The following is a 24,689-nucleotide window of genomic DNA, read 5'->3' on the forward strand; positions in this document are numbered from 1 at the left end:
CGTCACTTTTTGATGCATCTGGGCCAACAAGTGTTAGTTATATCAGCCAGTATTTACTGAGTGTATACTATGTATAACAAGCACTGTATTATTTCGTTAGTCATTTGATCCCCATTTCACCAGTGAGGCTTAAAGAGATTAAAGAACATGCTCAGAGTCCCACAACAAATACGGGGTGGAGGGGGCTTCAACCTCCGACAGTCTGACTCCAGAGACTATGGGCCAAAAGCATGATTCCTTCTAGTAGCCCCATCTCCTCTTTCTTCCCTCAGGGCCAAACTGGGGCCCATCTCAGCCTCAGTCAAAGACATGCCTTAGAACAGACGATTTCCCCCAGATCGACATCCACAAGCCTCTTTCCTCCATACATTTCCTCAGCCTCCTCCTAATCCACACGTGTGCAAACACTCACATGGTTATGTAACTGACATTCATATTTCTTATAGTGACTGTCTCAATAGGATTTCCTGAACACCACGAACCCCATAAAGACATAAGACAACAGAAGTATTTAGAACTGTTCCTGTCGGAGCTGGCCTAGGTCCTCTGCTTGTTTAAGCCACAGGCTGTCAAACAGGAAAGCTCTCACTCCCTGGGGAGCTCTCCTGGGATGCAAACTGAATTTGTTTCTTGCAACAGCTTGTAATCTTTAAAAATTCCTACCTCTGGGCCTTGTCCTCTTGTACGTTTCATCGGCTGGAGAAATCACTATAACCTGCACTGACTTCTCTTTTTTCTCTTTGCAGCCAGCTGAAAGAATCGGACAAAGACAGGAGACTGTCTGTAGAGATTTGGGATTGGGATCTGACCAGCAGGAATGACTTCATGGGATCTTTGTCGTTTGGGATTTCTGAATTGCAGAAAGCTGGTGTTGATGGCTGGTAAGGAAGATATTGCTTTCAAAGCTATGATATAGCTTGATCCATCAAACATGAGATCAAGTATGTATTCCTTTTTGTCCTGAAAGTGAAATGCTAAAGCGGAGTCACAGAGCGATGCCTGGTAGATTGGGTCTGCCTCATGATATGTTTTATTTGGTCCTTGGACTAAAAAAAGAAAAAAGAATTAGTCACCAATATTTTAAAAAATCAGGACATTTCCTATAAAAATCTGGACTTCTGGCTTGAAAAGCGAGAAATATCTGGGCACACCTGGCCTAGAAGGAGCAGTTGAGAACAATGGAGAAGAGTTGCATAGTTAATGCCCCTTCCAGACAGGACGTGGGTTTTCTATTTGCCACAGTCCCTCCCACTCCCTATTGTCTTACATCTGCCCGACTTTACACAATTATATAACTTGACTGGCCCCATGGGCACTAAAATGGCTGTCACATTTTACCCAAAAGATAAGTGCAACCCACTGTCAGAGTTCAACTCCTTATGAAGATGCTCCTTCATTGGGAGTGCTCACCCAGCCTGACCACAAAGGTGCTGGGGAGTTGCTGTCATGGTCATTTGCAATGTCTCCTTTGTTCTGGAGTTTTTGCCCTTTGCTCACTTCTTACAGTAAAAAATCCTTGCCCAATATTCCCAACAAAAAGGCAGCGTCAACCCCCTTGGCAACTGTTTGCTTCACAGTTTTCTAAGTAAAGGAGTCAGAATAGATAGTCCAGCCTGGCACTATAACTTTGGGAGAAGTGGGGATTAGGGGCTGCTCTTATCTCTTCAAGAGAAATTGTCTCATTTCTGATGGTATCACTCAAGGCTTTTTCAGTTACAAGTGAAAGAAAATAAAAAACTGGTTGAGGGCCAGCCTGGTGGCGTAGTGGTTGGTTTCACACACTACACTTTGGCGGCCCAGGGTTCACAGGTTCAGATCCCTGGCACGGACCTAGCACCACTGTTTGAGCCACGCTGTGGCGGCATCCCATGTAAAATAGAGGAAGATTGGTGCAGATGTTAGCTCAGTGACAATCTTCCTGAAGCAAAAAGAGGAAGATTGGCAACAGATGTTAGCTCAGGGCCAATCTTCCTGACGAAACAAAACAAAAAAATCAAACTGGTTGAGCCAGAAAGAGGATGTATCATCAGAACCACACGTTCCTCCCATTGCTCATCTTACCCCTTCCTTGTGTCTCCTCCATATTTATCATAGGCTTTAATTCAGATATGTGTTGTGTCGACTCCATTGTAGTCACTTGAGATACATCAACTATAAGACGGACATGCCCTCATGGCACTTAGCTTCTGGAAAGAGAAGAGAAACCTTGAGGAAGAAATGACACAAATAACTAATCAGTGACAATATGCTGAGAGACGTGAAGGAGGATGGAAGTTGAGTGTAAAAAAAAAAATAATAATGTGTGTGAAAGCACAATTCACAAATGGTTAAAAACATAATTCTCTTAGAATAGATAATGAGCATTTGTCACAGTTTTCCTTAGCTCACAAACGAGGAAACCAGGAAGATGAATAGTTGATGCCAAAGGTTTGAGAAACTGATATTTGTGTGTCAGTAGACAAAGGAATGTTGAGATAACTTTGCTAAGTTGGAAATATAACTGGCTGCTAAACAGGGCAATGAAATCACAGCCTTGGAGGTTAAATCTTGTTTTCCAGACTGGAGAGCAAAATCTCACCTTGGTTTTCTCAAAGTTAACATCTATCTTTGCAGAGTTGGGAGACCATCTGGGTTCTACTGGATTGTGAATAATAAGTAATATTATGGCGAGGAAGGAGACAACTAATTTGAAAATGCTCTAGCGTGACATAAAAGGTCACACTGTCAACTTTTTGCCTTTTTCTGAAGTTTTGGATAATTTTTCTTAACATATGGATGATTTGCCTTTGCATGCTCCAGCCATCACCACTCACAGATCACGTGTTCCTTCCTGTTTCAGTCATGTGTAAAGAGGTTAAACAGAAAGAATGCAGGATCCCCAGGGGGTATAAATGAGACAGGAGAGAACATAATAATAACAATTATAATAACAACAGCAACCACTTATTGACTCTTACTAGATACCAGGTGCTGGCTGATCACTTTCCAGGTGTTTCAGAGTCACACAGCCATACAGCACTAATCCGACGTGCAGAAAAATTACAGCTTCTTTATTTTCTATAATGGACCTAGACTTTCTTATGCAGTTTTGTGACCTCATGGTGGCCGACGAGAAGGGGACCTTTCACTGCATGTGGCATCTTCCGGTCTTCACTGCTACAGAGTGGCCGATCTTGCCTGGTCCCCGAACCAGTGCCCACTGAGGTGGGATAGGTCCCAGCTTTGGGACATCATTCTGGCTTCCTGCTGGAGTCCCAGGGCCTTGCCTCTTGCCTCTGGTTGTGAGGTCCCTCCACATAGTGCCCTCTTTGTCCCAACCCCAGGCCACTGCCAGGCCCCACCCCACTCAGCACTTCCATGACCCCTCGTTTTTGAACCTCCTGCCTGGAAAGCCAGTCCTCCATCCATTCCCCCTCCCTCCAGCTGGGGCTGTGATGCTGGGGCCCTCCAACGTAGGTCTCTGCCCAGAGCTGCAAAGAGGAGGGGGCAAACCCCCTCTGCTTTCACCCTAATCTCTCCCTTCTCCTTCCCGTGGTTCTCCAGGCCCTAAAGGGCAGGACGCTCTCCCTCAGGTGCCACGTTCTTCTTCCTAGTCCCACACCTGCCTTGTCTACTGCCTTGAAACAGACAACAGAGGGCAGGGAGGACAAAACAGCTTGGTGTAAGGGATGGGCCATCAGGAGAAAGTCCAAAAGATTACCACATTTACACTTACATCATTAATTCCTCCAGCACTTCTGGGTGGAGCATTGTTCCCAGGATCAGAGTAGTTAAACAATGTGTTAGGGACACACAGCTCGTGACAGCACTGGAGTTTGGGTCCAGGTCTCTGTGATGCCAGAGCCTAAGCACACGCACATCCCATTCTGCCTCCTCCTACCGGAGTTGGCAGAGGCCTAGAGGCTAGATAGATAGGCTTTGACCTTGCCTCTTCTGACTGGATGGACGCTCGGTGCCCTCAGGTGAGTCACTTCACCTCCTGTAGCCTTCTCAGCAGAGATGACTCCATTCATCAGGGATAATTACAGCATCCCCATCCACCTCTTAGGATAGTTGTGAGGTTGATAAAATAAAGGTTGGGAGGGAGCTTTTGCAAAATAAAAGCCCTCTTCAGATTTGGCGGATAAAAGTCTTCTTCAGATTCAGGGTCAAGACATCAACAATGCTGTCTTCACTCTAACTGGACCACATTCTAGAAATTGGATTTTTGTCCCAGGAATTCTTTTAAGCCCATGTTAAAGTGATCTTGGGTAATGACATCCCCTCTCTGAGACTCAGTTTCCTCTGGAAGGGCGTGAGCTCTTCTCTTGGGCTATAATTGAAGACCACGTGGCAGAAACAGCAGAGGCAGCTGTGAAAGCTCCCAGACGTCGCGCGTCAGCCTCAGGCCCCTTGTCTGCTGCTTTGCCGCCAGCTCTGTGTCTGTTGGCAAATCCTCTTCTTTGTTTCTAATTTTACTTATTTTTGCTGTGTCCTTTCTCTCCCCTTGTTGTCCAGAGGTTCATCTGTTTTATTGCTGTTGTTTCTTTTTCTCCAAAGAATTAACTTTGGGATGTGTATATTAGTTCTGGGTTTCTGTTTTCTCTTTTTCTGTTGGTTTATTTTGTGGTTTCCTTTGAATTTCAGTTGAATATTTTGCTCATTTGTTTTTCTGCTTTTAACTTACTCTACTCTTTAAAAATAATGAGCAAGCATTTGAGGAAATAAATATTTCCTCCAAGTTTTGATATGTCATAGTCTAACTTCTGCTGCTTACTCAAGGTCTATAGTTGTATTTTTAATTTCCTTTCTAACATGCTTTTATCGAGGTATATTTTTTAACGTCTAGTATTAGCTTTTGGTTTACATTTTTATTATTAATGTTAAATGACAGTATTAGTATTAGATAATGTGGCCTGTGTACTTTTCTTTCTTTTTTTGCAATTTAGCTTAGTATATGCTCACTGTTGCTAAACGTTCTGTGGACACTTCAATAAAAACATTATATTTACTATTTTTAGGAGATACATTTTAAGGTCTATTAATTCCATCTTATTATAATGTCTGGATCTTTTATGTCTTTGTTATTTTCTTTCTGTTTGCTTGATCTGACCTACGTGTCTAGTGCCTCTTAATATTCTCCTAGTAAAATTTTTTTTTCGAAAATTTCCTTTCATTTCTAATGATTTTTGTGTTACTATGTATGTGACATCACTATTGGTCACATAACTCTTCAAAACAGTTTTTTAAAAAGACTTCTTTTTAAAAGTGACTTCTTCTATCAACATAAACTTGTGTTTTTGGTGGTTAATATTTCTGCCTGTGACCTTGCCTGTTGCTGGCCTCTTTCATTCCTTCAGTGAATACAGGTGAGAACCTGTGTCCTGAGGAGACTCTAGTGAGCAAAACAGACAAGAATCCTTGGCCTCATGGATTTTCTTTTTATTTGGAGAATAAACAAAACTTTAAAAATGGACAAAAAGAAATAGTGAAAAATAGCGTGTTCGAGGCTGATAAATGCTTAGAGAAAAGTAAACCAATGGGGATGGGGCTGCTGGGGGATGGTGGGTCCCGATTCCTTAGAGAACTCAGGAAAGGACTCGCTGAAAAGGACTTATAGCAAAGATCTGAGGGGGTGAGGGAGTGAACCTCATGGAGGTCTAGGGAGAGATTGTTCCAGATGGAGAAAACAGCAAGAGCAAAGGCCCTGAGGCAGGCGTGTGCCTGGCAAGTTTGAGGAGCAGTGAAGCGGCCTGTGTGGCCGGAGCTGCATCAGTGAAGCGGGGCGCAGCAGGGTGAGGACGTGCAGGGTGAGGGCAGCTTGGCAGACCCCATGGGGGCCTTGGAGGGACTTTCTTTCCTGCTCTAAGTGAGGGAGCCGAGGCGTGAGGAGATCTGGGCTACCTTTAACCCGTCCTCTGGGGTGCAGAGTGATGGACACTTCTCGCCTGGAGGAGGCTTGGCCGTTCTGTGTAATCTTTCTAAGTCCTTAGGTCTTGTATAACAAGGGGCATGTTGTTGGATTAAAAAACACAAACTTGAATCTGAAAGTCTTCTCTTCGTTTTGTTAGGGAAATATTTCAACGTTTATGGTCTTAATTGCCACGTTTCTCTCCTGATGGTTTTGTTTCTGAAGTTTTTTTTCTTTCCTATTTCATTTTTTCTCCTTCTGAACAGACAACTATTATCTTAAATCGTTGTTACCTTAAAATTATGTTTCTTTAAGCTTTCTTTTGTTATTACTAATAAAGACATTTTGGTCTTATTACAAAAAAAATATACCTAAGGTTTTGGAATCAGGCTTCCTGGGTTAGAATTTCTGCTGTACCCCTTCCTAGCTGTGTACCGTTGGGTAAGTTACTTTGCCTTTCTGTGCCTCTTTTCATCATTTGAAGATAATCAGTGGTAATTATGTCATAGGATTGTTGTGATATTAAATTAGTTAGTATAAGTGAAATGCCCAGTGTCAGGTGGTCGATGGTAAACATTCAGTAAATGTTAATAATCTTATTATTAACGGAATCATTATTAGAAAACTGTAAATAAGCAAACAGAAAATGTCATCCAGGATCCCAGTGCCCAGAGAGAATCACTATCCACACTCTTCACAATTTTTTCTGTGTGTATGCGTGTGTGTGTGTGAACAACAGTGAAATCTCACCGTACATATTGCTTGGCAGCCTGCATTTTTCACTAACGATGACCTATGAACTCTTTCCCTGTCACTCAGTAATCTTGGGCAACATCATTTTTAATAGCTTCATATGGTCCCTTCTATAGCTCTGCCTCAACTTACACAATCATGTTCTTATTATGAGATGTGCGTTGCTTACCTATATAAGTAATTCTACAATAAATGTACTTGTAGCAAAACTTTTGTGCATAGCTTTATTTCCTAATAAATTCCTCAACCTGGAATTGATGGCTTTGGGAACACATGCATACTAACATATTTGACAAAATGTTCTGCAACTTTTTTCAGTCTTTTTACGTTCTCACCAATGCTGTGTGAGTTTTCGTTTCACCCACACTTGTCAACATCTGATGTTATAAATGTCAAAGATGTGATGCAAAGATTATACATATTTTGTTACTAATTATACGTATTTACATATTATACATAATATACATTTTTATACATATTTTATTACTAATCATGTTGAAGATTTTCATTTGTATGTTGCCATTTGTTTATATTTATAAATGACTAGGTCCTGTCTTTTGCCTATCATTTTCTTATTGATTTTAAGAACTTTTTATATAAGAAGGATATTAACATGTCTTCACTGACATGTATGTTGCAGTATTCCCCCTTTTCGTGTTGTATGTTAATTTTGGTAATATGCATTTTTCTTAGTGGTATATAAAGCATTCAGTTCAATTCTAATCAATATAATAAATATCAAGCCAACTGCCAGAAAAATTTCTCAAGTCTGTCTTCTAATTCACTAATTGTTATCAGAATTATTCATCCTAGTGTTCACTATCTCCAATGGATTTTTGAGTTCAGTAATTATATTTTTCTTCTGAAAGTAATCTTTCCTAATCTCAGATTGTTCCCTTCATAGATGCACTGACCTCTTGAATCTCATTGAAAATATGAATTAGATATTTTCTAGAATTTTCTCTGTTTGGGCAATAGTTCTATTTCATGGGAGGTGCTTATCTGCTCCCTCCTTGTTTCTCTTTACTTGAATGAGTTTTACGTCCTGTTATTTTTCTCTATCTGCCCATACCTATAGAAGGGTGAGCACAGAAATGAAGGGGGCCCCTGTCCTAATCTTTCCTATCCAGACAAAGGGAGAAAGGAGCCTTTGGTGTTTTTTGGAACTCTGCTTTGTCACATCAGGGGTCCTGTTCCCTGTAGAGATTTGGTGGAGGGCTACAGCTGCAGACAGCTGCACAGCAGGCAGCCTTACTGCTCCACGGAGGGGCATCTTCCCATGTTGGTTTTGTGCAACTCAAGGTTTAAAGGAGTCCCTGATCCTCTTTTCTAATGGGCACAAGTGTCCTTACTTGGAGGCAGGAGTGACAGTGTACAGGCCACAGTGATGTGGCTGGGGCACCACGCTCTGCCTGATGCTCCAGGGGCCGACATCCCGTACTTCCTGAATGTGGATCACACCTGCTGACCCGCATCCAGTGCTGATGGTCTGACCCGGGGTTGTTCATGGGGGTTCTAATATCTAATTCATAGTTTCAATGAGATTCAAGAGGTCAGTGCATCTATGAAGGGAACAATCTGAGATTAGGAAAGATTACTTTCAGAAGAAAAATTTTGGGGTTCCCACTGACTGATCACAGGTGGTGAACCCCCCCTTTACCTGTAGTTTCCAAAGTGTGGGACCCCAAACAGCTCAGATAGTACATGGTTGGGGTATAAATAATATTGAATTGTTCCCTGACAAAGCTATTCTTTTGTCAGTGCTCCTTCAAATCTTAAGATTACTACAAAGAGGACGTCTCAGAGAGTGTATCCTTAGCGCTCTGTAACACTTGCTGCTTGCTGATCTGCCGTTTTAGCAAAGAGGGCTGGGATGGGTCTCAGAGCCTTTGGTCAGTAATGCATCAACGTGGACTTGAGCAACATTGATTTGCATCTGTTTATTTTTTTACAGTTACTTGTTTTGTAACAAATGATATTGACTTTCTTTACAAGGAAGAGATATAAAGTGTCCTTTTAAGGTGAATTTATTATAAAAAAGAGATGATTTAATGAAAAACATTGTTGATAATGCTATCCAGATTTAGCAAAATCCACAAAGGTGGATAGAGTTTGCCAAACACTGCTCCATATTCTTACTATTACTTTAATTTGTGGAAATTCCTGGAAGTCCCTGCTGTGTGGATAGCACCCTCTTGATTTCCAGCAAAGATACAGATGTTCTCTTATTTTTGTGTTTCTTTTGGTAATTTCAATGGAAATTTGGAAGAAGAGCATTGAATGTAAATGTGGAGGCGTAGAGACTCGAATTGTCGTCTCTGCTTTGAATCACCTATCCTCCTATTTTTAGAAGCAGCCTAGGAAGATTTGTGAATGGAGAAGAAAGTTGTGATGAGCGTCGTAAATTTGGTTTAGGAAGTCTCTTTGGGAATGAGGCGTTTGGGATCTTTTTTCCCCTCTACTGACTCAAATGCCTTTGGAATGTCTCTTTTCCTTCTTCACTCTCATCTCATCCTCTGAGTAGATGGAAACATCTTTGTAGCCAAGAAATAAACTGAAGCCATCATGTTTATTATAATAATTTTGATACCAGTACTGATGATGACAATGCCCTTCATTGAACACTTGCTAAATGCCAGGCAGCGTGTTTATGGTTATGCATGCATCATCATGTCTTGGCTTTACAATAATCCTGTGAAAAAGAGGCTTTTATTCCAATTTGTAGAGGAGAAAAAAATCGAGGCTCAGAGGGCGTGACCAACGTATTCAGTTATCCAAGGAGGCAAGGGCAGAGGCGAGATCTGGGCACAGGCATAGTTTGACTCCGGGGGTTGTGTACTTAACCACCAAGGAATACCGCTTCTCAAGTGTTCAATACAGAACACTTTGGGAAAGCTTCTGCCGGGAAAAGCAGCACCGTGGAGTGAAGTCCATAGTCGTCCAAATGCCGCTGGGTGCCGGGACAGCGAGGCGGCTGCGTGCGTAAAGTGGAGACGGTCGCAGTGCTGGGAGGCTGCGATGAGAGTGCCCTGACGGGGGGAGAGCTTCGTGGCGTGCTTTCAGAGTAAGGAGGCACTGGATGGACAGGGAGGGAGAAACATGCAGTGTTGAATGCTACAACGAAGAAAAGTGTGTGTGTGGACAGAGACAGCCAGACAGAGAGGGAGAGGGAACTTTGCATCCTACCGGCACGGACTATAATTTTATGCTGATGCCCATGGAATAGTTACAGAAGTCTATAGTGTATACCTGGCTGCGCACACACACCCCAAAACGAAAACCCTCAACACGTTTTGTAAAGTAGAGGTTTTCATAGGCCTCCTTCTCTCAGCCTCATCAACCAAATCATAGCAAGTTGAGTCACGGGATTTGTCCTGCCCCTTGTCTCCCCTCAGGTTTAAGTTACTGAGCCAGGAGGAAGGCGAGTACTTCAACGTGCCTGTGCCGCCGGAAGGAGGCGAGGGCAGTGAAGAACTGCGGCAGAAGTTCGAGGTGAGCTGTCTTCCTTTCTGCGTCAGCGGGACCTGGTTGAGTCTGCCCCTGTGCTGGTTTTCTGTTTATGGTGCGGTTTCTACTAAGGCCTTTCACGACTCTGTGCCTTTATAATGTTGTTCCATATCCCAGAAAACTCCTATTTACCCTTCAAGACCCCAATTAAGTATTCCCCGCCTCGAAAAGCCATTCCTGCCTCCCCGTCCTCCTTGAGGGTTAGACCTTTCCTCAGAAGTGCTCATTCGCTGCCCAGGTCATTTGGATGGTGGCTTGGACTGGGATAGTGGTCGTGGCGAATGGAAGAAGCAGACAGAGTAGTGACGTGTTTTGGTGGCTGAGTCAGCGAGGCTCGCTGAGGCCTAGCATCTGGACTCGGATCTGTTGGCAGGGTGCTGTACTGCTAGCAAGTGGAATTGATTGTGAGGTGACTTCATGACGCCCGCGGGTGTACCTTCTAAAGACCAAGAGCGCTCAGCCGTGCTGCTGGCTCTGCTGTATCTCAGATGAGCCCCTCCATTTCATCTCTATGCAGGTGTCCGGTGTGTAGCCACATCCTAGTTTTACAAAGAAAATGTTTTGGGCAAGACAGGTTTGACTACTTTCCTTATATGTGTGTTGAATGATTTTAGAGTAGTTTTGTGAGAGAAAACATTATTTTGTTCACACAAACTCAATAATATACTGACTCTGATGGGAAATCATCAATTCTAGATAAGCAATGATGGCCTACTGATTGAAAAAAATGTATAAAATAGCTAAAATGAAATAGATTACCACCATTGTTATTCATCAGATAATCACCCAAGCGAATAAAAAAAATGATGACCAGGTAAAGTTCTGTGAAAGAGAGGTCCTTGGTACTTTGAGACTATATAAGAGGGAAATGTAACCTTGTCTGAGAGGACCAGGAAGGACTCATTGAGGAAGCAACAGTGGAAGTGAACCAAGTAAAGAGAGGGAAAGAGAATTCCATTCAGAGAGGCCAGCATGTGCAAAGGCCCTGTGGTGGGAGTTGTATAGCAACTATCTGAGACTGAAAGAAGACCAGTGTGGGTAGAGCAGAGAGAGTCAAGGGTGAGTTCAAGGTCAGGCTGGGGAAATAGGTGGGGGTCAGAGTAGAAGGACTGTGCTGGCCTTAACAGGATTTTGGCATTTATCCCAAGAGCCATGTTAGTTTCCCCCTCAATTTGACAGAAAAAGCACTTGAGTATTGACTCTTGTCCTGAGCCTGTGCCCGCCGCAAAACGTGGACTGGGGTGATCGTTCCGACTCCGTGGGATATCCCTTCCTGGAAACAAATGGAATTGGCCCTGGGCTCCTCAGTCATTCTCCAGTGAACTCGATAACTAAGCGTCATTCCCGTAGAGTCTGCTCAAGCCCGAGTGAGTTCATAAAAGAACTTCCCTACCTATAGAGCTGAGAACTGGACGCTTGATTCGGACAGGAGGGCTGTCCTTCCAGAAGATTTGCATCTCCTTCCCTCAACTTTCTGATGAAGACGTGTCCATTTGCTGCTGGGTTAAAAACGTACTGTTGTGGATGAAAAGACAAGGCCAGTACTTTCTTGTATATGAAGGCTCGGTTTTACAAAATGATTTCTTCAGTCCTAGGGCAGCTGTGGTGACATTTCAGAACACCGAGGAAAGCATCGCCTATATGAACAGAGCGTTTGTCTGGGCCAGTTATTGGCTTGAAGGAAAGGATTGTTTTATCCACACGTAACAAAATGTGTCCCTTTATTTCTAGCAAGAGCCTTTAAATGCTTGTTTATGCCTGAATTATAATCGCTCCATACCATAGTTGTTGATTAAAAAAATGTTTCCAGCAGACCAAAAATTGTTCTCAAACACAGAGAGAAATTTCAGTTGACCTTGAATGTGAGAAATGTAATCCCTGTGCAATAACCAATTAGCACCCAGAATGACTCAGAAATTACTTTCAAGCCTCTTATCTGGGGAAATTCTGAGTGCCGGTAAAATCGAGCTGCTGCAGCCGGGGTAATAGAATTTCACGCAGGGTGAGCAGGGTGCCGTGCTGTGCGTGGTGGGTTTCAGAACATCGGAGGAGGCTCTCTGGGGGGCTTTCGTCGGACCGTGGGCCTGCCGCTGGGCCAGAGAAGGAAAGACTCCATTCCAGATGGTTCAGAATGAGTTTTTTTAAAACAAAATGCTTCCTGTGTGCCATTTCTTATGTGCTGTAGAAATCTGAACTCATTTAATTCCATCTTTGCAACAACCCTGAATGGCAGGTACTGTTATCATCCTCATTTTTCTTTTACAGATGAGCAAACTGAGGCCCAGAGGAATTAAGCAACTTTCTAACATCCCAAAGCTGGCCATTGTCCTGCTTGGAGTTTCCTCAGAAGCAGACGCTGAGGATCCAAGTGCAAGGAGTTTCTCTGGGAGATGATCCCAGAGCATCATAGAGTAGAGGGAATGTGATGAAGGACAGGAAGGGGTGTCTTCCCAAGTCCCACGGTGGGCAGCTGGGCTGTAATCCACTGGAGAACTCTGGGAGTTGAATGTGTGCTGCAGGGTCTCCCAGCCAAGAGGCAGGCAGCTGAAGCATGATCCACCCACCAGCTCCTTCCGTCCCCGGCCGAGGGCTGCTTCCAGGGGAATTAACTCGCCAGCACTTTCCACTTGCCCTGCTTGTGGGCTGTGCTTGCTCCTGTGGCCAGGAGGCGAGCTCTCAGGTGGTGTCACAGGTGTAGAGAGGAGAGCGCCCGGGGGTCTTGGCGGGACACTGGGCGCATCTGTGCAGTGTAGCCCATTCTCTGTTCAGGTTGGTTGAGAGCCAGGCTGCTGAGTGTGAATCCAAGCTCTGCCCTTCCTGCTGAGTGCTGTCGGCAAGTTACTTCCTCTCTCGGAGCTTTCGATTCCCCATCTGTAAAATGGGGGAATCACACACTTCTGGCCTCCTGAGGTTATGTGAGAGCTGAATGAGCTAATGCGTTTAGAACAGCATCCGGCGTGTCAGAGCGTTCACATGTCAGATCGTCGTTATCGTGATCAGCCCCCCTTGGAAGCTCCTTCTGGGCTTTGGAAGGGCTGCAGGGGGTTGGGGAGCATCTACGGGGACTCCTTGCCTCCTGAGGTCTCTACCCCTGCTGCTGGGCTGGGAGTGCCCGTCCGAGCTCCTTGGAGGGGTGGGGGTGGCAGAGGGGTCTAGTTGAAACCAGGACAGGCATGCATCGTCTGAATGGTGCCGGGAGCCTGGCTGCCAGGATGCCTCCGCTCTCCCTGGTGTGGATGGTCCGGGAGGAGGCAGGCTCTGCTCAGAGGGGCAGGCAGTCTGCTGTCCCTCTGAGCCCCGAGTTCCAGTGCTCTCAGCTGCAGACATGAAAAGGCAACCATTAGAGTATTCCTGTGTCTGAAGGCATATCCGGCCAAGCAGGATAAAGGATCCTTTTATTTGGGGCCTCAGTTTCTCTTTGATGGAGTACCTGCTGGGACATCATGGGACTTTCAGAGGGACAGAGGACAGGGTTCTTGTCCTGCAGAGGCTCACCATGTAAGGGCCACAAACTCAAATGAGAGCTATTGCAAGTCGGCCTTGGGAAAGGCTGTGCATTCAGGGGGGAGGGAGCTCTGGGGAAAGAAACCTCTAGGCACAGGGGACAGCAAGTGCAAAGGCCCAGGGGCAGGAACATGTTTGGAGCTTTCAGAGAATAGCAGTGAGACCAGTGTGGCAGCAGCAAGGAGAAGGGCCTGAAATCAGAGAAGGTGCAGAGGACCAGGGTCGTTTGTGGCCCTCAGCTGTTTTCCTGCGAGAGACGGGAAGTTGTGGGATGTTTGCAGGGAGGAGCGTCCTGAGCCCACTGACTCACTCAGGGTCACTTAGCTTACCCATGCCGGGGCAGGATGCTAACCCAAGCTTTTAACTCCACAGTTTTCTTGCTCCCAGAAGCGAATCCAGTAACAAAGCCCTGGCAGCTGCAGGTCTCACTGCTGGCATCCTCTCTCTCCTTGTTCCAAAGCATTTGCTGCCACTCTGAGTCACCACTCCGCTCACAGCAGCAAGCCCTTCCCCCACTGCACTGAGGACAAACATGGGCCTCATTCATCCATTTATCCAACCAAATATTTAGCCGGAAACTTTCCTAGTTGTCAGGGAAATTGCAGAGAATGAGACATTCGGTGCCTGTGCAGTTTCCAGTCTACTGGGGGAAACAAATGAACAGACAATTATTATCCAATATAAACGGGAAGTGAGGTCGATGAAGGGAGCAAATAGGGACACCTAATCCAGACAGAAGGGATCAAGGAACCCTTCCCTGAGGAAGTGAAAATGTGAAGCGGGGGGTAATTAGGCCGGCAAGCGGGACAGAGCCATCCACACAGCAGCAACAGCATGTGCAAAGGCCCTGAGGCAGGAGGGGCCTGGGACATTTAAGGGCATGAAAGGAGAATGAAGCTGGGTTGCAGGGAAGAAGGACCCAAGAAGTGATGAGTTTGGAGACCAGGTAGGGCCTGATCACTGGGTCATATAGGCCAGTGAAAGCACCGAGGTCTTTATCCTAACAATAATGGGTCACTACTGAAGCAAGTGGCAACTTGGTTGGATGTGAAGAAATGGAAAGTCACTCTGGCTGCGTGTGAAGCCCAGTGTGGAGGGACCAAGGTGGGCTATCCAGGTGACAGATGATGACAGGTGGTGTTGGTGGAGATGGAAAGAAGTAGATGAATTCTAGAGACAGCTATGGGGGAAAAAATGACTGCTCCTGGTGGTGGATGAGACATGAGGGATAAAGGAGGAATGGAGGTGCCAAGGATGGTCTCCAGGTTTAGGGCTTGCAGCGTGGATGTTGACCATGCTTTTATTCACCGAGATGGGGGGCCGCGAGTTGCAGGAACCACAGCATGGACCGTCTACGTGTGCCTTCCTCCAAGAGCATCTTCAAACCCTGATGATGTTTTCTGTGTGCTTCTCCCTCCAGAGGGCCAAGATCAGTCAGGGGACTAAGACTCCAGAAGAAAAGACGACCAACACCATATCCAAATTTGACAACAATGGGAACAGGGACCGGATGAAGCTGACCGATTTTAACTTCCTGATGGTGCTGGGGAAAGGCAGCTTTGGCAAGGTACAGTATGGCTCAGTGGCCTCACCCACTCCAGAACAGCTAACAAGGCAGGTGTGTTTGCTGTTCATATGGGGCTTACACTGAGGGACGGAGTAAAAAGTCACTAAGTCTGCACTACAGTTGGTAATGAATACCATGAAGGAAATGGATAGAGTGCTGTGCCACAAACGAGTCAAGAGGGGACCCACTCAGACTGTCTGAGGAGGTGACATAAACTGAGACCTGAAGGATGAGAATGAACCAGCTATGCATTCCAAGGGCTAGGAAAGAATTTTCCCAGGAGAGAGAATAGCAAGTGCAAAGGTCCTGAGGTGGGGGAAGGGCTTAGTGCATTCTAGGTACCATCAGAAAGTTTTGGGGCCAAAAGTCCTGAGCCAGGGGAGGTAGGAGGATGTGAGGTTGCAGAGATAGGCAGAGGCCTGATCGTAAAGCCTCATGAGCTGTGATGAGTTTGGATTTTATTTACAGTGCAATGGGGAGCCATTGAAAGTTTTTAAGCAGAGAAGTGACACGATCAGATTTGCCTTTGGAAAAGATCACTCTTGCAGCCAAGAATGGAAGCCGTTGCTTTCGAGCAGCAGCACAGTTGAAGGATGACCCTGGGACTCGTAGAATGATGCTGGATGCTTTCATAGATACCGGGAGACGCTGTTGTACTCAAGTTGAGATTGTGTTCTAAGTATTCTTGACTTGTTTAGTGTTGCTTAGAGTCTTTGAATCCCTTTGTGTGCCACAAACATGTCTAGTATAAATCTCATGCCACAAACTCAGGTGTGCAAAAAATATAAATTTCTTCTCCATCTCTGTAGCTTAAGTCAAAAACGTGGGAGTTATCCTTGAGTTTCCCTCACGCTCTCCTCAGCCCCGCCACATGTGGTGACTCCTGCCAGATCCTCCTCCATAGCCTGTCACAAGTTGACTGACTTCCCTCCATCTTCGCTAGTGCAACCCTAATCTAGAGCGTGCGTACCGCCTGGACCACTGCAGGAGCTCCTAACTAGTTTCCCTGCCTGTGATCCTGTTTAGCAGCCATAGTCATTTTTAGGAACTTCTGTTAAGTCAAGACTCCCCTGCATACAACCCTCCAATGGCTTCCTGTCACAGTTGGAATAAACTCCATACTACGTCCTCAGTTTACACCTCTCCTGACAGTCTGACCCTTGTCCTCTGCATGATGACTTCTTTTTCGCCTCTCTGTCATCCACAGTGCTCTGGCCACAGTGGTGTCTCTTGGGCTTTTTGAAACATGCAAAGTTCCTTCCTCTCTTAGAGCTTTTGTGATGCTGTTCCCTTCGGTCTTTCAAGACTGGCTCCTTCTTGTAATTCTCATCTCAATTTAGATGTCACCTCTTCTGAGAAGCGTTCCCTGACCACCCACTCAAAGAGCCATGCATTCATCCTCCATGATATTTAACTCTTTCATAGCACCCATCGCCAGATGATGCTTTTCTTGTTTGTTTATTGGTTTGTCTCTCTTCTCCTTCTGAGATCTAAGCTCCATAAGAGCAGAGACCACCTCTGTCTGTTCCCCACTGTACTTCCAGTGCGTACGGATTGAACTCATTCAGGGCCTAGATTGAATGCACGGATTTTCTCTGTCTGTGGGTCACATGGTCATCTGCTGAGATGGAAGAGGGGTCTGAGGTGGTGGCCCAAAGATTGAAGAGCCTCAGCATGGAACCGGAAGAGAGAGTAGAACACACGCACTCAGATTGCTGAGCAGCTCCAGGGTCCATAAAGTTAGAGTACAGCAGTTGGTAATGGAAGTGCGCTTTTTGCCCTCAGTTCTGAGAAACCTGGGTGTGGAGATGGAGAAGTCGACGGTGGGTTTGAGCTAAGGGTGGCGATTAGCAGGACCAGTGAACCAGAAGTTTTCAGTAATAAGGGAGTGAAGGATTCTGGGAAGAGGGTCGCCCACTGCAGGTCCCACGGAGCCCGATTCTAGCAGATGCCCAGTCAAAGTGTACTGAATAAACGACTAAAAATGCTATCTAGACCAGGTCGGGAAGGAAGTCAAAGCAGGAAGAGAATCATAACCTGCGTGGGAAAGGAGTCTAGAGGCTTAGGGATGACAAACCAATGGGTAAGATCGAGAGATAAAATGCTAGGAGGAAGAGAGACGTTTAGATCTCAAAGATGGAGCTGTTTCCGTGAGGACGAGGAAGAAAGTGATCTAAAGGCAGAAGAGGCTCTAACGTGCGGAGGCTGTCGGGGAGTTTGAAAAAATTACGTTATATTTTTAATAAGTGATGTATTCACATGGTTCATAATTAAAATTATGTTAAAAGGATAAACATTGAGAAGTCTTGCTCCCACCCAAGTTCATGTCTTTCTGTGCCCCCTTGCTGCTATTGCCCTCCATATATAAACACTTTTCATTTAATTTGCATCTTTCCGGTTTCTCTATGCTAATTGGACAAATATGCATTTTTATTCTTGTCCTTGTTACCTCAAAAGTTACCGTACTATACACATAATTCTGCACTTTTTTGATCACTTAACAATATAGGTTTGAGAGTTTTTGATTGAGGATTGGAAGTTCCGGAGGGACTTACAGAACGGGATTGGGGTTGGGGGGGTGGGTAAAGAAGTGGGAGAGTGGGTCACTGGGGAGCAGTGAGGGAATGAGAGAGAATAGATCATATGTTTCCACGGAAACTGTTATAATAATTGAGAGTTCTGTTCCAGTCTAGGAATGTGGCATCAAATACATCACAGATGAAAACAACAGCATGCCATGAAAGCAAAATAGACTAACAGAAACCTCTCTGAGGCTTTAAAGCATAGAGTAACCCTTTGCAACTCCAGTTTTACTGATGATTTTATTGTGGTTTTATATTCGAATGTCTACTTTTAACTTTTTGCAATCTTGTTAGGTATGTTGATCAAGCCCCTAAAATGGACAAACAAGCGGAGTAGTTACTCTCCCCCTTTGAGAGATGACACGGATCGACCTTTGGGGAATCCGTTTACACCTCCCCTCCCCCGGGCCCACTGAGCCAGGTCTGGCCCTGGAAAACATGCTCTTCAGCACTGTCATAATTTGTGGAGCGACTAGGAAGTGACAAACAGTTTGCTAAGACCTATGAAAATGGAACAAGGGAGAAAGCCAGTGGGAAGGCCACTGAGTTCCAAACAAGTGAGCCTGTTTCAAACCCTTTAAAAAGAAGAGCAGGTTGGAGAGCGTGCTGTCCCCATCAGGTGAGAGTGCTCACCTGGAGGGGTTGTCTTACCAGAGCCGGGCATCTTGGCATGTCTGGCTTCCTTGGAGATAGCTGCCTTCTAGGACTTTTGTTACAGAATGTTTGAATGTATTATTCATTTATTATTTAATGTTTATTTTATGGTTTTATCCTTCACTCTCTATTTTTTATGATTTCCTGAACCTTTGACTTCAGCTTTGCCAACCACTGCACTTTTTAGAAATTTAACCTCTGTGGTTGTCGAGTGATGACTGGAGTTAAAATTGTGCCCCAAATATATCAATTGGGCAGATACAGACTGTCCAGATTCATTATACAAGTGGACCTTATAAAGTAAACACAGCAAGTGCCTGATGTGGTATATACACAGCAAAAATACAACTCTATACATTATAAACTTGATTCATTACCCCTGAAGTACTGTCACAATAAATATCCATTAAATCTTTAATTAATGCTGCTACTGCTTGCTTTCTGAGATTTCAGATGTGCTTGTGGTAATGATTCATAGGATCCAAGTCTTTTAAAAAAGTTATACTGGCAAGTTTGAATGGGGCCTTTCTTATTCTTTTATATCTCTGACTCTTGCCTATGAAGGGTAGTGTGCTGATGTGGGGAGAAGCAGGTGTATGCTGTGGTGGACATAGATCTAAAATAAAGGAGTTCAAACCCAACAGCACAAAAGTCTTTGTAAGAGATCTATCATGGAAAGTGATGGGTAATAGAAAAAAAATGAATATAGCCCGAGTGTTCATCAGTAGTGTGAAAGTTAAATGTATAAGGGTGTATCCATGATGCATTCAAAAGAATGAAGTCTCTCTCTGTCTTCTCTCTCTCTCTCATCGCTATCTGTCTGCCTGTCTATCATCATGGAAAGATGTCCATGACATAATACAAAGTAAAAATAGAAGCAGATCACAGAACATTATGATTACTAATGGAAAATAAACTCTAGGTAGAATAATTCTCTTTATATAATGGACTCATGGTCCCTCCTCTCATTAAACTTTTCCCCCAACATATTATTGTGAAAAATTTTTAAAACACAGAAAAATTGAAAGAATTGTACAGTGAACATCCATAATATCAAATACCTAGATTCTACAATTAACATTTGACTGTATTTGCTTTATTGCGTATCTATCCATCTATCTGTCCCTCTGTCGATCCATTTTTCAATGCATTTCAAAGCAAGTTGAAGACATTGGTACACTTTACCCCTAAATTCTTCAGCATGCTTATCATTTAACCAGAATTCAATGTTTGCTTTTGATAATTTTTAAGGTAAAATTTACATACAACAAAATGCACAAGTAAATGTATCATTCTGAGTTTTGAAAAATACATACTTTAAAACCCAATGGGGATATAAACATTAATCAAGAAAATCACACTAACAGATGTAAAGTGCAACTGCGTTGCTTGTTGTGGGCTGTGAGAGCGTGTGGGAGTGGCATCAGCCCTCACTGAAGTCAGTGAAGGCTTCTGCAAGAACGTGGCTCTTGAGCTGTATCTAAAGGCTGAGTTAACTGTGCAAAGAGGGGAGGGAGCAAATGGAAATCTCAGAATGTCTCCTCTTCCTCACTCCACCCCCAGGCCAGGCTTGGTTGATCTGTGTGGCAGCCAGGACACCTAAGCTCCTATATTAGTTAGAGAGGATTCAACTGCTGTTGCAAATAGGCCCCAAATGTATACTGGCTCAGACACCGTAGAAATTTAGTTTTCATTCATGTAACAGTCAAAAAGGATGCTCCTGGCCTCGTCCACTCTCTCCACATGGTGATGAAGGGTCACAGGTTCCTTCCATCTTATATGGCTACATTAATCCCTGTGACCTTCTTGTCTACATTCAGAAGGAGGAGGGGAAAAAGAGTACAGAGGAGGCACAAACTACTTCTTAAAAGTCTTTGTTTGGAAGTGGCACCCATCACTTCTGCCTACACTCTGTTAGAGACAGTTTAGTCACAGGGCCATGCCTCAGTGCAAGGGAAGCTGGGAGAACAATTTTGGTGGAAAGCTCGTGGTCTCAGCCACTCTCCCTACTTTTCAGCTCTGGCTGGAATTTTTCTTGAGGACACACAAGATCTGACTTTTCCCTGTAGAATTCCCAGTTTATCATGCCCCACAAACAAAAACCTTCAAGCTCCTCTTCTCAGTGACATTTCCTTGTGTTCAAATCATGGAGCATGCCAGGTGTTACTGCTGCTTTTCCTGAAGCATAACATAAGCCAGGAATAAATCAAGTCGGAAGAATTCAGCAGCTTATGAAATTAAAGGGAAAAAGTGGAAGGTCCTTAGAAACTGGGTGCCCAGGTATTACATTTATTTCTTCAAAAAGTCCCGCCATCCAGGTCTGTTGCTCTCTATGCCTCTAACATGGTCTAAAATCAAAAGCCAGAAGGGGAGAGACAAAACCATTAAGCCTCCTTTTCTGGTGCTTGACTTTCCTAGATAATGCCCCAGGAGATTGATGACATCACATGCCTGAGTGTCGCTGAGGAAGCCTTTGAGGGTTAGGCGGTGGCCACTTCCACTAAGGCACCCCTAGAGACTGGGCTCATGAGTGCCTCTCTCCAAGGTGCTGACGCCAATTCCTTTGGCTCAAAATTCAGACTGTATGATTGGATTGTGTGTGGCTGTGGCCAAGTGTCCCAAATATTAGTTATTCATGCACCTGTTTATTTTTTTCTGTCATGTACATACCTCCTTTTTACTATCTTAAATATTTTTCTTTAAATTCATTTAACTGACTTCCTTGTCTTCTTCTTAGCATTGCCTTAAGCAATAACTTTTGTGAAACCACAGCCTTGATATATCAGCTGTATATTTAATGTGTTTCAGGAGAATTTATTAAAAAAAATCTTGTCCTTGTACTGATGATGGTATGAGTACTACATTTTGTGAAAAACTCTTTTAAAATCTTACACTTGTGTGACAATTTGGCACTTCAATACCCTTGCATTTCTAAGAATGTGAAATCTTTTGCTACATATCTTGCACATACCTAAAGGTACAGAAAGTCTCTGATCTTCCCTGTCCCCCAGATCCTTTCCTTTAGATGAGTGTGCTCAATATTTCCTGTGTCCTTAAAAATCTTTCCTGTGATCTGGACCCTCCCTTCTCCATCCTTTACTCACTGAATATATCCAGAGAATCAGTCTGCTCTTTTGAGGTATACTGCCTCCACTTCCTCCCCCCACCCAGGCCTTATCCTTTTGCAATATGACTTCTACCCTCAGCCACTTCGGAAACAACTGTATCCCACGTTATCATTGATATCTTAGGTCCTAATTCTCCAGATCTGAGCATGAGGCGTGGGGGCTGCTTATAACAGCAGAGGGCAGGCATGAGGGAAAGGAATTGAGACTGAGATTGGAACGCATACCCCATAGCGGAGAGAAGTCATCATTTTTATAATAACTGCCCACTGACAGGCATAATTAAGGATTTGTTCATTCAGGAAGTATTTGTCAAGCATCTACTATGTGCCCGGCACGCTTCTAGGTGCAGAGGAAATGGCCGTGAACAAAACAGACAAAAATACCTGCCCTCAAGAAACACATATTCTAGCGGTGATGATGATGATGATACCACCTAATGTTTTGAGTCCTTACTACATGCCAGGCTCTGCCGTAAGCACTTCATAGGTATTGGCTCACATGCTGTAGTGTAGCTACTATTATCCCCATTTTACAGATGAGGACGTGAGATGCAGAAACTTGAAATAACTTACTAAAGTCACACAGCTAGTGAGTGGCATTTCACAGGCCAGGTTTGGTTCTTGGGCTCTTGATTGCTTGGTGCTTAACAGTTGTATTCCTACTCTCCACAGTGGTCTCCTCAGCACCACGTCACAGACGTAGTCTAGGAGGTTAACCATTTTCCCCTCTTCTTTTTTTCCTCCTTCTTCTTATTTTTTTTTCCTTTCTCTTCTTTTTCCCTCTATGTGTAACAGAGTTTGCATGCCTTGTTCTTACTCTGAGCCTCTGCCATTAGACAAACTGCATGCCCACAGTGATGGAAGGCTTCAGCTTTTCTGTTCTCCCTCGTTGCTCTGTGCCTGTCAATCACCGATCCATGTGCAGACACTCGCTGGAACTGGGAGCCGTCAGCAGGGATTCCTGAGAGGGTTCATGAGAAGGGACTTCACTCTTCCAGCAACTGCCTTTCTCATATCTCCCGCAGGCTTCAACCTGTGGGATCCTCCAAGTCTTGGCAGCATCTCTAGTGCGTGCAGTAGCTCCACAGCTGGTTCCCTTTCAACCCTCGCCCTCCATTTCTTCTCATCCTCACCCACTCTGTCTCCCATCCCCACCCTCTCTAATTCCACTCACCTCCATCCCCATTGCCTCCAACTTTTAATGAGCTCATCCTAACTTCCAGGGACCATGCTATGGGTTTACATGCATTACAACATATTAATTCTCACCACAGCCCTGCAGGGTAGTTACTGTTATTAACCCTATTATATGTATATGGGAATTATAAATCAGAGAGATCGAGTAACCTCCCCAGGACCACACAGCTGGGAGGAGACAGGACCAGGACTTGAAATGAGATTTTCTGATTCCAATTGACTCTTTCCATCTCTTACAGCACTCTTCTCTACTTTGCATTTTACTCATCTCCACCAAACTGCTAGTCTTTTCTTTTTTGAAAAAGCAGTTTCAAAACTGCCACAGATCTGCATTATGAATTCCTGCTTCCACCAGGGGAAAAAAAAGTTAAAAATTATATCTTATGACTGCAATGGTATAAGGACAAATATATTAATATTTTATGTTAAAGCAAACCTAAAAGTTTACTTTTTTCTTGTGATTTTAAAAGAAATTAAAAGGCTTTCATGAGCCCCTAAAAAGATGGTAACCCCTAGCACTATGCCTAGTGTGCTTGATGGCATCGACCATGGTTGCTAGAACCAGCACGTCCCTCAGCAACTCCCAAGCTTGTCACCCCAAAAGCCACCGGGGTACTTAAGTAGCATGCGCTTTGGGTTTGGGCACAAGAGAACAATGCAGGAGTGCAAGACCCAGACTACAGCGTGTTCTCCTGGAAGCCAGTGCAGCACTGAATTACAACAGGAAGAAATTTCCTGAGGAGATTAAAAGGCGGTTTAGTTCATACCAGTAACAAAGGCCTTTTCTCGTCTTGGCGCTCCTGTTGTGGGAGTCTATCCTAATTTTAATCTCATTAGTGCTGTGGATTCTCACGCACTCATATGCGTACATACATTAGATGTGGTTACATAATCCTACAGACAAAAGTACTTCCGTTTACTTCAGCCTGCTCTGCTATCTTCCTGCACCATATGGCGAGTTCCTTTATCGTATGGTTCGCAGATAGCTCAAAGTCTTTACTACCTGTTCCCTTAATCCTCTTCCAGAGAACCTTTTGACATTCGCTGTCTGATCTTGGATTCCTGCCTTCTCTTTGGTTTCATCCCAATGATGGCACCTTCCTCCCAGCCCCCAGTCTTTCATATGCAATTCTGATTGCAGTGTGTTTTTGCCAACTCATCTTCCCAAATCATTGGGAGGCCCTTCTGCTTTCTGAATTCTTCCAGGTCTCTCCTCAATGAAGTGACTTACTGCTTTTCTGTAACCCCTGCATTTACTCCTCAGAAGATAGTAAATTACACAACAGGAAAGCATAAGGGTCCCCTTTCCGCAACAAAATTAATGATATCAAGGGAAGTAAAATATCTGGAATTCAAGTTTTACAACCCTCTGCCCTGCTTGCAAGTAGATTGTCAAGTCAGAGTGAATAAAGGGGGTATTTACTGGAAAGACGTGGCATGTTTCTGTGTATCTCACAACAGTGAAAGGCAGGAAAAGCAGCTGGAACGAGAAAGCTTCCAGGAACCCAACTGCCGTTGTCCCCGTCTTGGGGGCCCCTAATCTGCCATCCCCGCTTTTTGCTTACGTCTCTCTCCGTGGATGTGCACCAGCACCACATCCCGCAGCCTTATGTCGCTTCTCAATTCTCGATGTCTGATTCTCAAATCTAGAACATCCTAGAATTCTGAAATCCCAGGAATGAGAAGCTGATGGCCATACGATCCAATTAGCTGTGGCCAACGGGGATGGGTCACTTTTCCAGCCACCCATCAGTTAGGACGATAGGAACAGACTCTCTGAAAAGCCGATGTGGTATGGGCAGTCTCTCTAAGAGAAGGAAGAAAATGACTGGCCTGTTTGGTACCAAAGTGGGAGTTTCCTTTAAGATTGTATTCTTTAAAATGCTGCCTAACTCTTTGGGAAAAATA

The 24,689-nt window shown here is 44.4% G+C and overlaps 1 protein-coding gene across 2 annotated transcripts in view; it reads left to right on the plus strand.

The window, feature by feature from the left end:
* The window catches only part of PRKCB (protein kinase C beta), a 304,110-nt gene that overhangs the window by 208,146 nt on the left and 71,275 nt on the right, over positions 1–24,689 (plus strand). For both annotated transcript variants that reach the window (XM_046668250.1, XM_046668249.1), the window contains exons 7-9: positions 747–881; positions 10,039–10,135; positions 15,075–15,221. In XM_046668250.1, the coding sequence (XP_046524206.1) occupies positions 747–881; positions 10,039–10,135; positions 15,075–15,221 (379 nt within the window). The remainder of the gene's footprint in view (positions 1–746; positions 882–10,038; positions 10,136–15,074; positions 15,222–24,689) is intronic.

The sequence above is a fragment of the Equus quagga genome, chromosome 7 (genome assembly GCF_021613505.1).
Source record: "Equus quagga isolate Etosha38 chromosome 7, UCLA_HA_Equagga_1.0, whole genome shotgun sequence".
In the NCBI taxonomy this organism is placed as follows: domain Eukaryota; kingdom Metazoa; phylum Chordata; class Mammalia; order Perissodactyla; family Equidae; genus Equus; species Equus quagga.